Source organism: Xenopus laevis, chromosome 1S (genome assembly GCF_017654675.1).
Source record: "Xenopus laevis strain J_2021 chromosome 1S, Xenopus_laevis_v10.1, whole genome shotgun sequence".
Classification (NCBI taxonomy): Eukaryota; Metazoa; Chordata; class Amphibia; order Anura; family Pipidae; genus Xenopus; species Xenopus laevis.
In genome coordinates this window covers 43,521,233-43,534,638 of record NC_054372.1, presented here as the reverse complement: position 1 = coordinate 43,534,638, position 13,406 = coordinate 43,521,233, and the positions used below count along the sequence as shown (strand labels likewise).

Sequence of the window (13,406 nt, the reverse complement as noted above, 5' to 3'; positions counted from 1 at the left end):
AGAATTGCAACTCAAAGGTATTAAAACAAATATGCAGATACCCGCAGTTTAAACAGCTAACAACACAGACTCCAAGGCCCCAACACTAAACTTACAGAGTGACAAGCGTGAGACTTTTCAGGTTAGGTAGTGGGTAGTAAATGGACTATTCTGTTCCTGGCCAGCTAAGGCAGCAGGTAAAAGGTTGAAATAAGTTTACAAGCGTGTTTATATTGTTACTTATACCCTGGACTGAATAGGCAAAAATAAACTATTCTGTATAACTGTTTTAACTTAAGCAAAACTAAGTAAAACAACAGTGTAAAATGGTTTATATTTATTTAAAAATAAATTGTGAATCGAATCTATAAAGTAAGACAATGAACTATGAAAATAATCCAAATAATCATTAAAAGTCTCCTCTATTTTCGAAGTCAGATTTCTTTGATCCGCCCAATGTCTGCTGTCCCTCTGCTCCATATCTGTTAAGGGGAATGATTTTCATTGTCACTGACTTCATGGAGTACCACCGGCTTCGCCAGGTAGCCCAGATGATACCATTATCATAGCCACTGGGTCCACTGTCTGCCTCACTGTATGTACCACCTGCAAAAACAACAGAAGGGATCAGGCCATAAATGTATGCATCATTTCTATCACTTCTTTCATTCTGTCAGCCAGTTTGTGTACTTCTCCTGTTTATAAACCTCCTGTTTTATTTCCATCCAACTCCCTCTGATTTACTACATTGACAAATAATTTATATTTGTACTGTACATCCAATTATAAAAGAAACAGCTGAGGATGCATAATTGGTGATTTCTGCTTCAATGGTCAAAGTACGGTAAACTAGTAAACCTTTATGCTTTAGATAAAGAACATAAACCCCCATATGTTATAAAAGGCACCACGTTTTTCCAAGGGCAGTAACCTATAGCAACCAATTAGATGCTTGCTTTTAAACATGTGACTGGTAAATTCTACCTGCTGAATGGTTGCTATAGGTTACTGCTCCTTGGCAAACTTAGGGGGTTATTTACTTTACTCTTAATGCAAAAATCCTGAAATATTTGTCACTTTTTTAAATAAAATCTGACTTTTAAAAAATCACAAATTTTTGGGAATTTATTAAACCCCCAACGATAGAAAAGTCAGAATCTGAAAATCCGGCATCTCAGACCTGTCGAGGTTGCATATAAGTCAATGGGAGAAGTCCCAATGATTTTTTGATGTGCGCTGGGTTTTTGGTAATACCCCGAAGTTTGCGGCAAAATTCTGAGTTTTGGAGTAAAAAATTTTGAAAATCGGATGAAAAATCTGGGAAAAAAACGCAAAAATCTGATTTATTTTTTTGGATTTTTTTGGATGTTTTCCCGCAAGCAAATTTTTTGGGAAAGTGTATTAATAAATAAGCCCAAAAAAAGTGTGGATTTGGTCAGAGTTTAAAATATTGAGATAAATTCGGACTTTGATATATAACCCCCTTAGTGTCTTTTATTACATAACCCCCTTAGTTCCAGATTGAGGAACAAAATTCCATTTGTAATGCTGAGAACAATGTTTTCTTTGAAAAAAAACTCTATCATTTATATACAGTAAGCTTTCTTTAAATGGCTGATTTATCAAAAATCAAGTTAGTGTTCTTTTCCATGATTTGAAAAAACACGGAAGTGAAACATACACAAGGTTGATAAAAAAAAAAACCAAATAACCGCAAGCAACAGCTGGAGAGGTTTAAAAGATCTCAGTGGGAAAAGTCTCCAACAACTTTATTTATTTCCCAGTTCATTAAAATAGTTTTTATGCCTTAGAAAAATTGATTTGAGCACATTTCCCCAAAGATTAATTACTTTCAATTTCTTTCCAGTTCCATATGAAAAATATCTTCAAACACATTTAATAATCTACATCCCCTTCTTTCTGATGAACAAACTTTTTATAGAAAAGTCCATGGGAGGATTTATTCAGAGGACAGTTTTGCAAAGCACCAACGTTCTGAAAATGGGTCTTACCCTGGGAAACGGACAAATGGGAACCTTCGTTTATAATCTATGCCTCAGTCTACAAAATATTGTGGCACTTTCTTTTCATATTTCAGCACACTAAGGGGCACATTTACTTAGCTCGAGTGAAGGAATAGAATAAAAAATATTTCGAATTTCAAAGTATTTTTTTGGCTACTTCTACCATCGAATTGGCTACTTTGACCTTCGACTACAACTTCGACTTACGACTTACGAATTCGAACTAAAAATCGTTCGACTATTCGACCATTTGATAGTCGAAGTACTGTGTCTTTAAAAAAAACTTCGACCACCTACTTCGCCACCTAAAACCTACCGAGCATCAATTTTAGCCTATGGGGAAGGTCCCCATAGGCTTTCCAAGCTTTTTTGATTGAAGGAAAATTGTTCGATCAATGGATTAAAATCCTTCAATTTTTTTTCAAATTCGATTTAGACTATTCCCTAGTCAAAGTACACAAACATAGCTCGAAATTCAAAATTTTTTTACTTCAAATTTTCACTTCAACCCTTGATAAATCTGCCCCTTATTGTAAAAATGGAAAACTTTTCTTCTTTTTGACCTTAAGTTTAAGGTATGGCTGAAGTTTAGGTAGTCAAAAGGCTCCAAAATGCTCCAAGGGAATTTGTATTAGGTTTTAATTTTTTTACTGATGTTGGGAGCCTTTGCAGAAACAATAAAAAAGAAAAATGAAACAAAAGTGATATCTGTTATATAATATGTTCTCTGATAATCATAAATGATATAACTTGCACAAAGCCCTTAAAACCTGTCTCAGTTGTTATTATGAATGTTTTTATAGTAAAAAGGTATATTACCTTGATAGTATTTGCCATTGAGGTGGGCAGCATGGCATCGGTTCATCCACCAGCCAGACCCATCTTGCTCAGCACAGTTTCCTTCAAACTTGTCATTGTCTCTATCATAAGTACTGAACTGCATTCCATTGTGAGATGTGAAGAACTTGTCACTTGGATCATCTCCAAAGTCAAACCCATCAAAGGCATCGCCAGCATCACCACCAATGAAGTATGCGTAAGTGAAGCGATAGTTATCCTTTTCTGAGCCCAGTCTAAATGTGGAATAGTCTGCTGTGCTATAAAAAAAAAGTAAAAGGGCAAGTCTAAAATTGTTGGAATTGTATTTAGTGCAAATGTGATGTGGTTATTAAGGGGAAGCCAGGCACAGGAACAAAAATAAAAAATAAAACAAGGGAGACAACAAAAGAGAGTCCGAAGAATGGATATGTGAAGAGAGACAGTGGCAAAAAGGAGAGATTTTGGGTGGTGGAAGAGAAAGCAGGTAGAGATACAGAAAGAGGGTTCAGAAAAAGTTAGCAGTAGACTTATCTATAAGATGAAACAGTCTCATTGCCTCACTGCCTCATTGCATTGATGTTTTAATGGGTGTCAGACTGCTGCAACATCCCCTTTAAAGTTGACAGTAGCTACAGTGATTCTTTTTTTGGTAAATCAACACATAAAGGGGGTTATTTATTAGTTTTCATTATTTTCTGAAAACGACTCAGACCAAATCCGCACAGACTTTCCCCCCCTACTGCTCAATACATTTTCACAATTTTTTCTTGTGCGGAAAAAGAATCCTACGTTTTTTTTATAAAATCACCCGAAAGCTAAAATTTTTTCAGAAACCCAGTGCAACTCAGAAAATCTTCCAATTGTTAACTTTTACATGTTCTTGGCAGGTCTGAGTTGGAGTACTTTTTTCATCTGACTTTTAACACCATCGAAATTTAATAAACCCGAAAAAAATTAAGTTTATTTTCCCTCAGAAAAGATTGTATTTTCCCCTGTAAAAGTCCGAAATATTTGGAGCTTAAATAACCCCCATAGGGGCAAATTCACTAAACGCCAAAAATGCGCTAGCGGCGCCTTCGCCGCATTTCGACAGGGCACCGCTAATTCACTAAAATCTGAAGTTGCGCTCAGGGAGGCGAAAGGTAGCGAAGTTGCGCTAGCGTTAATTCGTCAATGCATAAGGCCTATCACCCTTAAAAAAGTAAAAAACGCCAGCAAGCCCTATCTACTCTATTGCACTGGTCTGAGGTGGCGAAGGCAAGTCTGGCCCAAGAGGTAACGTTCAGTAAAATCCGCAAGTTAGTGAATTAGCATAGTTACGCCATAGCTCAACTTAGCGCTACAGTAGGTCCACTTCGCTAGCGAATTTAAGCCAGCGCCTGTTTGTAAATCGGTGAAGTAATGAAATGACGTCACGCTGGTGAATTTTCGCTAGCATTAGCCACTTCGCCCTTCAGTAAATTTGCCCCATAGTCTTTTAAATACCTCTTTTGATTACTCCAGTCTTCTAACTCAATTCTCAAAACATATGGGATGGCAGATTGAGTGCTTATTAGATGTATTTTTTCATTTCCAAGCCAGAACTCAGTCTTGTCGTTTGGTGACAGATATCCAAAACCTTCTCTATACTGGACCCAGTTCTTATGGAAATCCACACTACCATCAAGTCTCTGGGGGAAAATTAAAAGAAAACTTTTTTATTATGAAAGACATTTTTCACAGTTTTATTAGAAACAATAGCAACATGCAAGTATTCTGTAATTTTTAATATAATTATAAATGGACAAAAAAGTTGTTGTTTAAAGTGTGTGTTGTACTGCATTAACGCTTGTTCCTACTATGACTCAATCACAAGCAGTGTGAACCACTGCAGCAAGACATGGCATGACGAACATTAAGGGGCAGATTCATCAAAGGTCGAAGTGAAAATTAGAATTTAAAAAATTAGAATTTCAAGCTAATTTTAGTGTCCTTGACTAGGGAATAGTCCAAATCCGATTCTAATTTGAAAAAATTTCGACTTCAACCATACGCCTTCTAAAACCTTGCTGTATTAGCCTATGGGGGACCTCCTAGAACCTATTTGGAGTCAATTGGTGGACTTTGAATCAGATTCGATCGGATGCGCCATTACTTTGATTTATACGATTCAAATTCATTCGGAAATGAACCTCGATTGAAATTCGATTGAAAATGGACCTATTCGTCCAAAAAAAAAACCTTCGATTTCATTTTGGTTGGTCTTTTTGAATTCGAATTTTGATGTTGTTCAAATTCTAAATCTGACCCTTGATAAATCTGCCCCTAAGAATATGACCAGTAGGTAAGTTTTTTAGATTCATTTGCCATATATACAATATACTATATAATAAATAATAAATACCTGGATATTAATTTTGCACATATTGTATAATATTATTCAGTTTTATAATTTAATTAATAATTGTGCTATGGCTAGGCTTCATCTATTTACAGCCACGAGTTTCCTTTTTAGAAATATTTTAGTAATATTTTCATGTATTAATAAAGCACCAACATATTTCGCAGTGCTGTACAATAAATGGTATATGCATTGAACTTAAAGATATAGGGGGTTATTTATTAAGCTGTGAATACCCGAAATGGGACCTTCCCCATTGACTAATACAGGACCCGAGAGCTTTGAGATGAGTTTAATAAATCCTGAAAAATTCTGATTTATTTTTTTTAAGGTCCGAAAAATCCGAAGTTCTCAGACCTTAAAAAAAAATCAGAATTTTTCAGGATTTATTAAAGTCATCTCAAAGGTCTCCGGGTCCTGTATTAGTCAATGGGGAAGGTCCCAGTGTCTGCGCTGCTGTCAGTACCGATATCCAGAGCCGGACTGGGAGCAAAAAGCAGCCCAGGCAAAAAACAAACAAAGCAGCCCACATGTTAACACATGCACAAACACACACTCAAACACAGAGACACACACAGACACAAACACACAGAGACACGCACACAGAGACACACAAAAAGACACAAACACAGAGAGACACACAGAGACACATAAACACAGAGAGACACACACAGAGACACAGAGACACACACACACACAGACACACAAACATAGAGACACACAGACACAAACACACAAACAGAGAGACACACAGACACACACAGTGACACAAACACACACACACACACACACACACACACAAAGAGACGCACAAGCACAGACACAGAGACACACAAACACAGAGAGACACACACACACAGAGACAAACAAACACAGACAGACACACAGACACAAACACACAGACACACAAACACAGAGACACACACACAGAGACACAAACACACAAAAAGACACAGACACAGAGAAACACACAGACACACACAGAGACACACAAACACAGAGAGACACACACAGAGACACACAAACACAGAGAGACACACACACACAGACACAAAAAGACACACAAATAGAGAAACACATAGACACACACAGACACACAAACACACACATAGACACACAAACACAGAGACACACACACAGACACAAACACACACAAAGTTTTCGGGTTTTTGCCTGAACCTATTTTTTTGAAAGATAAATAAGGTCCATTCGAGAATTCTGAGTTGCTCGGATTTTTATCTTAGAAATACTGAGATAAATTTGGAGCTTGATAAATAATCCCCTTACTGTATATACAAGTAACTGACACAAGAGGTCCATTCAGTAACTGGACCAAGAAAGGCGAGCCTTTTGTGGACAAATTCTCATTAGGTCAGGGCCACACTAGTTCATCTAGTACAGTTCTGGCGACACTTATGCAGCAATTTACAGTATTTTTATTACTGTATCAAAATGGCCTTGTAAGTCACAGTTGTGACTTTTACTTTATAGTAGCAACTTACTCTCTGAATAACAGTCCATGCGCTGCCAGATGGTTCAATTTCACAGTAAACCAGGAACTGCTGTTTGGCTTTCAGAGGTTTGATGTAGTAGAGTCCACTAACCCTTGCTCCTTTGTTAGCAACTTCTTGACAGTCTGGAAAAAGTCCAACATGTTGCCATCAATATATTTTCATTTGCCATCAAGTTTTTAAATGTATCATCATATAAACATTTATATGTTATGTGTTATTTCTAAATCATTCCCTGCATCTGAGAGTATGTAATATCAGAGCTGTATCTATATATCTGCACCTCTGGTGCCTAGGCCAGCACAAAACAAAGTTATAGCCCTGCACAACATGATATTTATTACAGTATATAGTAATATGTAATATTCATAACCTCATTGTTATTAAATGTTATTTTGCTGCTTTCTCAATACTTAATAATGAAATTTGAGTTGCCGAACACACTGAGCTGTACTATTATACAGTGAGAATGATAAAGAGTTTACCTTTTCCTGTGAAATCCTGAATTTGAACTGTATCCCGGCAAGGCTGCTGGCATTGTAATTCCAGATTTGCTGTTTTCTGTTTAAGCAGGAAAATCTTATTTTGATTTGAAGAATATACTTCTTGCAGGTATCTGTGGACACGGTTACAATATTATCTACCAATTTACAGGCCTTCTAAAATCGAATTAAATGGTATTTTGAGACTCTTGCTTTATGTACAGAAGACAATACCATTGTCAAATATACAGGATATTTATTATAGAGCAAAAACCAAGCTCACTGGCTGCAGTTCACCACAGGAAAAATCCCATAAGTCTCTATTCACTTGAATAGGTTTTTTAGGGGTATATTTATCAAAGAGGGAACTGTCAGCATCCCTTGATAAATATGTCTCTAATAATGCTGCATACGTGAAATTTACCTCTGGTGAACTGTGGCGAGCTCTGTTTCATATGTTTGAGGCAAGTACTGGTGCATTTGGTGAATTGTTGTACTGGGTATGACATATGTTATCTGGAAACCCATTATCCAGAAAGCTCTGAATTACGGAAAAGCCAACTCCATTTCCAAATAGTCAAAAGGATTCCCTTTTCCATTGTAATAAAACAGTATAATGTACATGATATAAATAATCCTTAATGGAAGCAAAACCAGCCTATTTGGGTTTATTTAATGTTTACATGATTTTCTAGTAGATTGGGGCAGATTTACTAAAGGTCGAATTTCGAAGTATAAAAAAACGTCGAAATTCGACCATCGAATTAAAAAACTTCCAATTCGAATATTGAATTCAAAGTTTTTTCAACAAATTTGGCAATAAAAATCTTCGATCGAACGATTCGAACGATTTTAAAGTGGACCCGTCACCCAAAAAAATTATTCCAAATCCTATCACATTAGTCAAGCAAAATGAACTTTAATTACACTTTATAAATTATTTGAATCTTGTTTCCTTCAGTCTGGGAATTCATAATTATAACCAGCAGGCAGCAGCCATTTTGTGGACACTGTTATTAAGACAAGTCTTGTATCGTCTCAGAATCTTGTTTGTGCACCAGAATGGAGGACCCGATGTCCATCCCCATGTCCTGGTTACACAATTAAATGGTAAAGAGAACTGGGGGAATGTGGGGAGAGCAGTGACATCTAGGAAGTGCTGAATGGAAAGTGAAAGCAATTGTCTGCCCCGCCTCTATGCCTAGGCATAGAGGCGGGGCAGACAATATTTGATGGACAGCTGAGATTTTTAAATGAGTTTACAACAGCTATGAATGCTTTAATAAAAAATAGAAATTGGATTTCATGTTTAATTTGAAAAGGACTTTTATCATACAGATTTTTGTGTCTGGGTGACGGGTCCACTTTAAGCTATCGATCTAAGGATTTTTATGCGACCAAAAAAGACTTAGAAAAGTGCTGTGGAAGGTCCCCATAGGCTAACATTGCACTTCGGTGGCTTTAATTTGGCGAAATATGAAGTCAAATTTTTTTTTAAAGAGACAGTACTTTCGAATCGAAGTCTAAGTAAATTCAAAGTCGCAGTATCCTATTCGATGGTCGAAGTACCCAAAAAATTACTTTGAAATCCGAACTTTTTAACTTTGAAAATTCACTCGAGCTTAGTAAATCTGCCCTTAAGGTATGAAGATCCAAATTACTGAAACATCTGTTATCTGGAAAACCCCAGGTCCCAAGAATTCTGTGTAACAAGCCCCATACTTATAGTGAGTTATAGTAAAGTTATAGTAAACAGTTAATAGGCAGGGTCAGACCTGTCGCTATATAGTGATGAATTACAATTAATTTATTTCATTCCATTGCAAATCATCCTAATAATATAGAAAGGTATTTATGCTGAAACACAATTCCTGCAAACTGCACTAAGTTGACTCACCTCACAAAAACCCCTCGCAGTCTGATGCGTTGTTATCTATAAACTAACTGTGTTTGTAACCAAACATTTCCATTCAGCAATAATAGCACAAAGGAAATACCTACTGTATATTTTCTTCATACTGGACAATCGTTTTTTCATATCTTGTAATTTCATCCAACATGTTTTTGGATTTCTGAGTCTGGGGATCTATGGCTGGTAGAAATAAATGACATATATTTATAGGCACACAGGGTAAACAAATAGTCAAAATATTTTGTTAGAGCAGGGATGCTAAACATTTGAGCTCCGGCTGCAAAAGAAAAATACAAATCTGAGCTAAGGATGCTGGGAACTGCAATGTACAACAACCGGGGACCTACAAGTTTAGAATCCACACAACAATGTTACAAAGGCATATAAAATATACCCTAATATATCTTCCTTACTTTGTTGAGGTGTCTCTGTTTTTTTCCCAGAGCTTATCAAATGCTCTACTATTATGGTAGTTCCACTTGTAGAGTTGCTAATTTGAGCTATAAGATTTTCCAGGTACTGCAAGTCTGTGTCAACAGTTTCTTGGTATCTGTTCAGGAAATCGGAAACGCCACATGTTGTAGGGCAGTACTCCCCCTGGAACACAAGGACAAGCATTATTATTCCAGCACAGACCAGTCCATTGACTCCTTTAATCATGATGTGATATTGTTAACTTACAAAACGTCCATCTAAGATGCAGCAGTTGTCTGTGTTTGGTATAATATTCTGTAGGAAAAAAGGAATAGACTGTTAAATTGTAAAGAGGCAACAAAGTTGCTGCATACTTCATCTACTTTCCCTGTAGAACATACAGATGGAGGGTACTTTATTTTCTCATCTGGCTCAGTCACTCAGTAGTGAAAAGGTGAAACAGCATGTGCCAGAAGTTAATAATAATTAAAGTAATACAAGCCGTGCTCCATCTATATTAAACTTGTATATAAAATATCAACATGCCTGTGCTGAGTATTAGCACAAATAGAAATACTGAACCCTTACAATTAAAAGAATTTGTATGTATTCTGTGAATCTTACTCCTGTGCTAAACAAATTACTTTTGGTTTAAAATTAGATGTTATGTTGAAACCATTTCACAAAAAGCAGTTTAAATGTATCATGGGGAGGGTTATTTACTAAAATCCACATTTTTCTGAATATTTTAATTAAAAAAAGTCAGAGCAAACTAGAATCCATGATTGGATTTTTTTTATTATTAAAAAAGCATGATTTCATCAGATCGGGGAAATCTTGATAAAATCGAGGGAAAAACCTAATCATATGATTTTTTCCTGAGGTTTTTCCCAATTAAACAAATTTTTAGGGATTTTTCCTCGAAAAGAGAGCATTTTTGGATTTTTGCCCGAAAAGCCCGAAATAGTCAGATTTTCACGGTAATTCCAGTGCAGACCACAGAATCTTCAGAATAGAATAGGGACCTCTCCAATTGACTTATGTACAACCTCAGCCAGGGTTGCCACCTTTTCTGGAAAAGAATCCTATATATTTATCTTTTTTTCCCTATTAATAACATTGGGATCAGCCATCATTTTTTACTGGTCTGAGATGGCAGATTTTTGGATTCTGACTTTTTGCAGCATCGGATTTTAATAAATCCCGAAAAATGTCAGTTTTTAGAAAAAAAAAAACGAAAAATTCAAGTTTTGCACCAAAAAGCCAGACTGGAATTTAGTAAATAACTCCCTAAATGTTATTGTTTTGTGATTTAAATAACATGATTTACACAGTGCTTTAGACATCTTACAAACTAAAGTTCAAATTGGGTAATTTAATCCAAAGTCAATTAACTTGTCTGTATGTTTTTGGATATTTTATAAACACAAAAAATGATTGTCATATACTAAAAATGTGCCTTTCAGGCAAACAATGCCTATCTGTTTTGTGTTTTTTCTTCAAACGAGGCAGAATCTAAAAGCATTTTGTAAGAATTTATTGATATTCTGATACTCACACCAAAGGCACTAGAGAGGAGGGCTAAAGACTGGAGAAGCAGTAATCCTTGCTTGTGTAATCTTGTCATTTTGGCAGGTCCTATGTCCCCGCACCTTCTTGGTTGGATTTTTTGAAATGAAGCAAAGCTTGCTGGTTCCTGCAGTTTTATGTGCTCATAGGTGGCACAAGAAATAGTGGTCAGAAGTTGCTCAAAAGTAAACAAAAAGGGCAGCAGGGGAGGTGCTATGGAGGTGGTGACCCTCAGCAGCAAATGACTTATTACACAGTGAGCATAAGAGGGAACATTAACGCTTTTCTGTCTGGAGTAAAAAGTCGACTTAACTGTGTGCCTAGCCTGTTATCTCCTGGCCTCTATGTATTCTATATATTCAGGCTATTATTTGTTTATAGCTTGAACTAAGCAAATGCATGCCAGTGATTTTGGGATAATGGATCTTTCTGCAAATGTGGATCTTCAACTAGAAAATCATTTAAACATTAAATGAATCCAATAGGATTGTTTTGCTTCCAATAAGGATTAATTATATCTTAGATTGGATAAAGTACAAGCTACTGTTTAATTATTACAGAGAAAAGGGAAATAATTTTTGAAAATTTGGATTATCTGGATAAAATGGAATCCATGGGAGAGTCTGTAATTCAGAGCTTTCTGGATAGCGGGTTTCTGGATAACGGTGCATTACAGAAAATGACTCAAATTTTTTTTTATGTTAATGGAATATTTTTTGGCTCAAGAGCACCCTCTTGGAGTGGCGTTTAATGGAAATACCTACCTTCTCCCAAAATAAACCTAAATTGGAAACACCACTGTGACGGTTTACAGACTGGTATAGAATTGTTAGCTTTGTCTATTAGTGTTTTCACATAGGAAATTTAACCAGGCAATTTTCATACCTATATGTAGGACTGAGCCCCACTGACCCAGGCTCATTCCTGGAAACTGTGGGCACTCCATCCTGACCACCCACCTAATCATGGCAAGAAGTAAAAGGTACGCACATGGATGTGGTTGCAGTGCTGATTATGCCATGTTGAGGAGCTCACAACTGGGGTGCCTTTGAGGATATGTGGGGGCTCCTGAGCTGGCAGACCCTGTGGACCTGGACACACAGCACTGCCCATATATTTACAGATTACAGGGGAATGTTTTTAGGGGCTAACAACCGGAATATGGCAAATTAAATATTCTGACCCTTGGAATGGTCAGTGTAGAAATCAGGAACCAACTGGGTTATGGCCTGGGCAGATTAGATACAATTAGAGAAGCATTTGTTTGTTTTTTAATCAGGTCTTTCACAGTTGGCAGCACCTACTCCCAGGCCCGGAATGGCAATCTGTGGGTTCTGGCAAATGCCAGAGGGGCTGCTATAAGGTCCCATAGAAAGTCAGTATTTAGTAGGCTGATGTGGATTGTTTGGGCCTCTGTGTGGGTTAATTGGGCCTCTGTGTACCTGAAATGCCAGAGCCTATTTTAATTCTCAGTCTGGACCTGCCTACTACTAGGGCTACCCGGGTTGGCAATGGGCTAATAACATGAGGTTACGTTGTATGGGGCCCATGTCTTCTGGTGGTGGCTTGATTTCCTCTAATAGTCAGTAATAGACAATACAGCAAAATACAGTACATAATAAAGAACAAAACACTATTTAATGGTATGATGTCTAAAGTGTTTGTACCAGGTTTGGTATGGTGACCACTACATGCTATTTGCTAATTCACTGCTGTGGTCTCCTGGAGCTAAGCAAATATTCCTAAAATAATGTTTTTTTCCAAAAAGATATTGTAGATCTGCACTAATTAAAAGGAGATTTATTAAATGTTAGATGAAAAGATACTCTCTGTGGCTTTACCACTTGCAGTACTCAGGCGCTTGAGGAAGATGGGGGATGTTCCCTGAAACTTGTGCCACACTTTCTGCTGAAATAAATGGATTAAAAGTAATTTGCTGCTAAGTAGGCGTGCTTCCATACAAAGTAGCTTGAACTGCAAATCTACTATAGGTCTTTGAAATGGAATACCTTTTAAACAAAGCAAGGTATGAGCTGAGTACTGTTCTGGGAAATGGCAAGCTCCAACTCAAGGTGTTTGGTGTACAGGGCTGAATTTACATAGCCGGTACCCCTAGGCCCACTGACGTTCGTCTCCCCCTCATTTGTATTTGCACAAATTTTCATCATTGGGACTGGAGCAATAGGGATTGGCGCACAGGAAATTTAAAAAAACTATTTTATCCCTTGTGCATCCCCAGTGTTCCTGAACCAATGTGGGTGTGGTTGGGAGTCATGCCGTCCCCTAAAATCCTGCCGCCCTAGGCCCGGGCCTTGG

The 13,406-nt window shown here is 37.1% G+C and overlaps 1 protein-coding gene across 1 annotated transcript; it reads right to left on the bottom strand.

Annotated features, from left to right (window-relative positions):
* Positions 1-307: 307 nt before the first annotated feature.
* fgg.S (fibrinogen gamma chain S homeolog) lies at positions 308-11,197 on the bottom strand. Its single transcript, XM_018243249.2, has 9 exons — positions 11,080-11,197; positions 9,789-9,836; positions 9,521-9,704; positions 9,197-9,287; positions 7,199-7,329; positions 6,705-6,838; positions 4,308-4,492; positions 2,823-3,100; positions 308-585 (listed from the first exon to the last, which is right to left on the bottom strand). The coding sequence occupies exons 1-9, from the start codon at positions 11,146-11,148 to the stop codon at positions 389-391; spliced, it is 1,317 nt and encodes a 438-aa protein (XP_018098738.1). The 5' UTR covers positions 11,149-11,197; the 3' UTR covers positions 308-388.
* Positions 11,198-13,406: the final 2,209 nt, after the last annotated feature.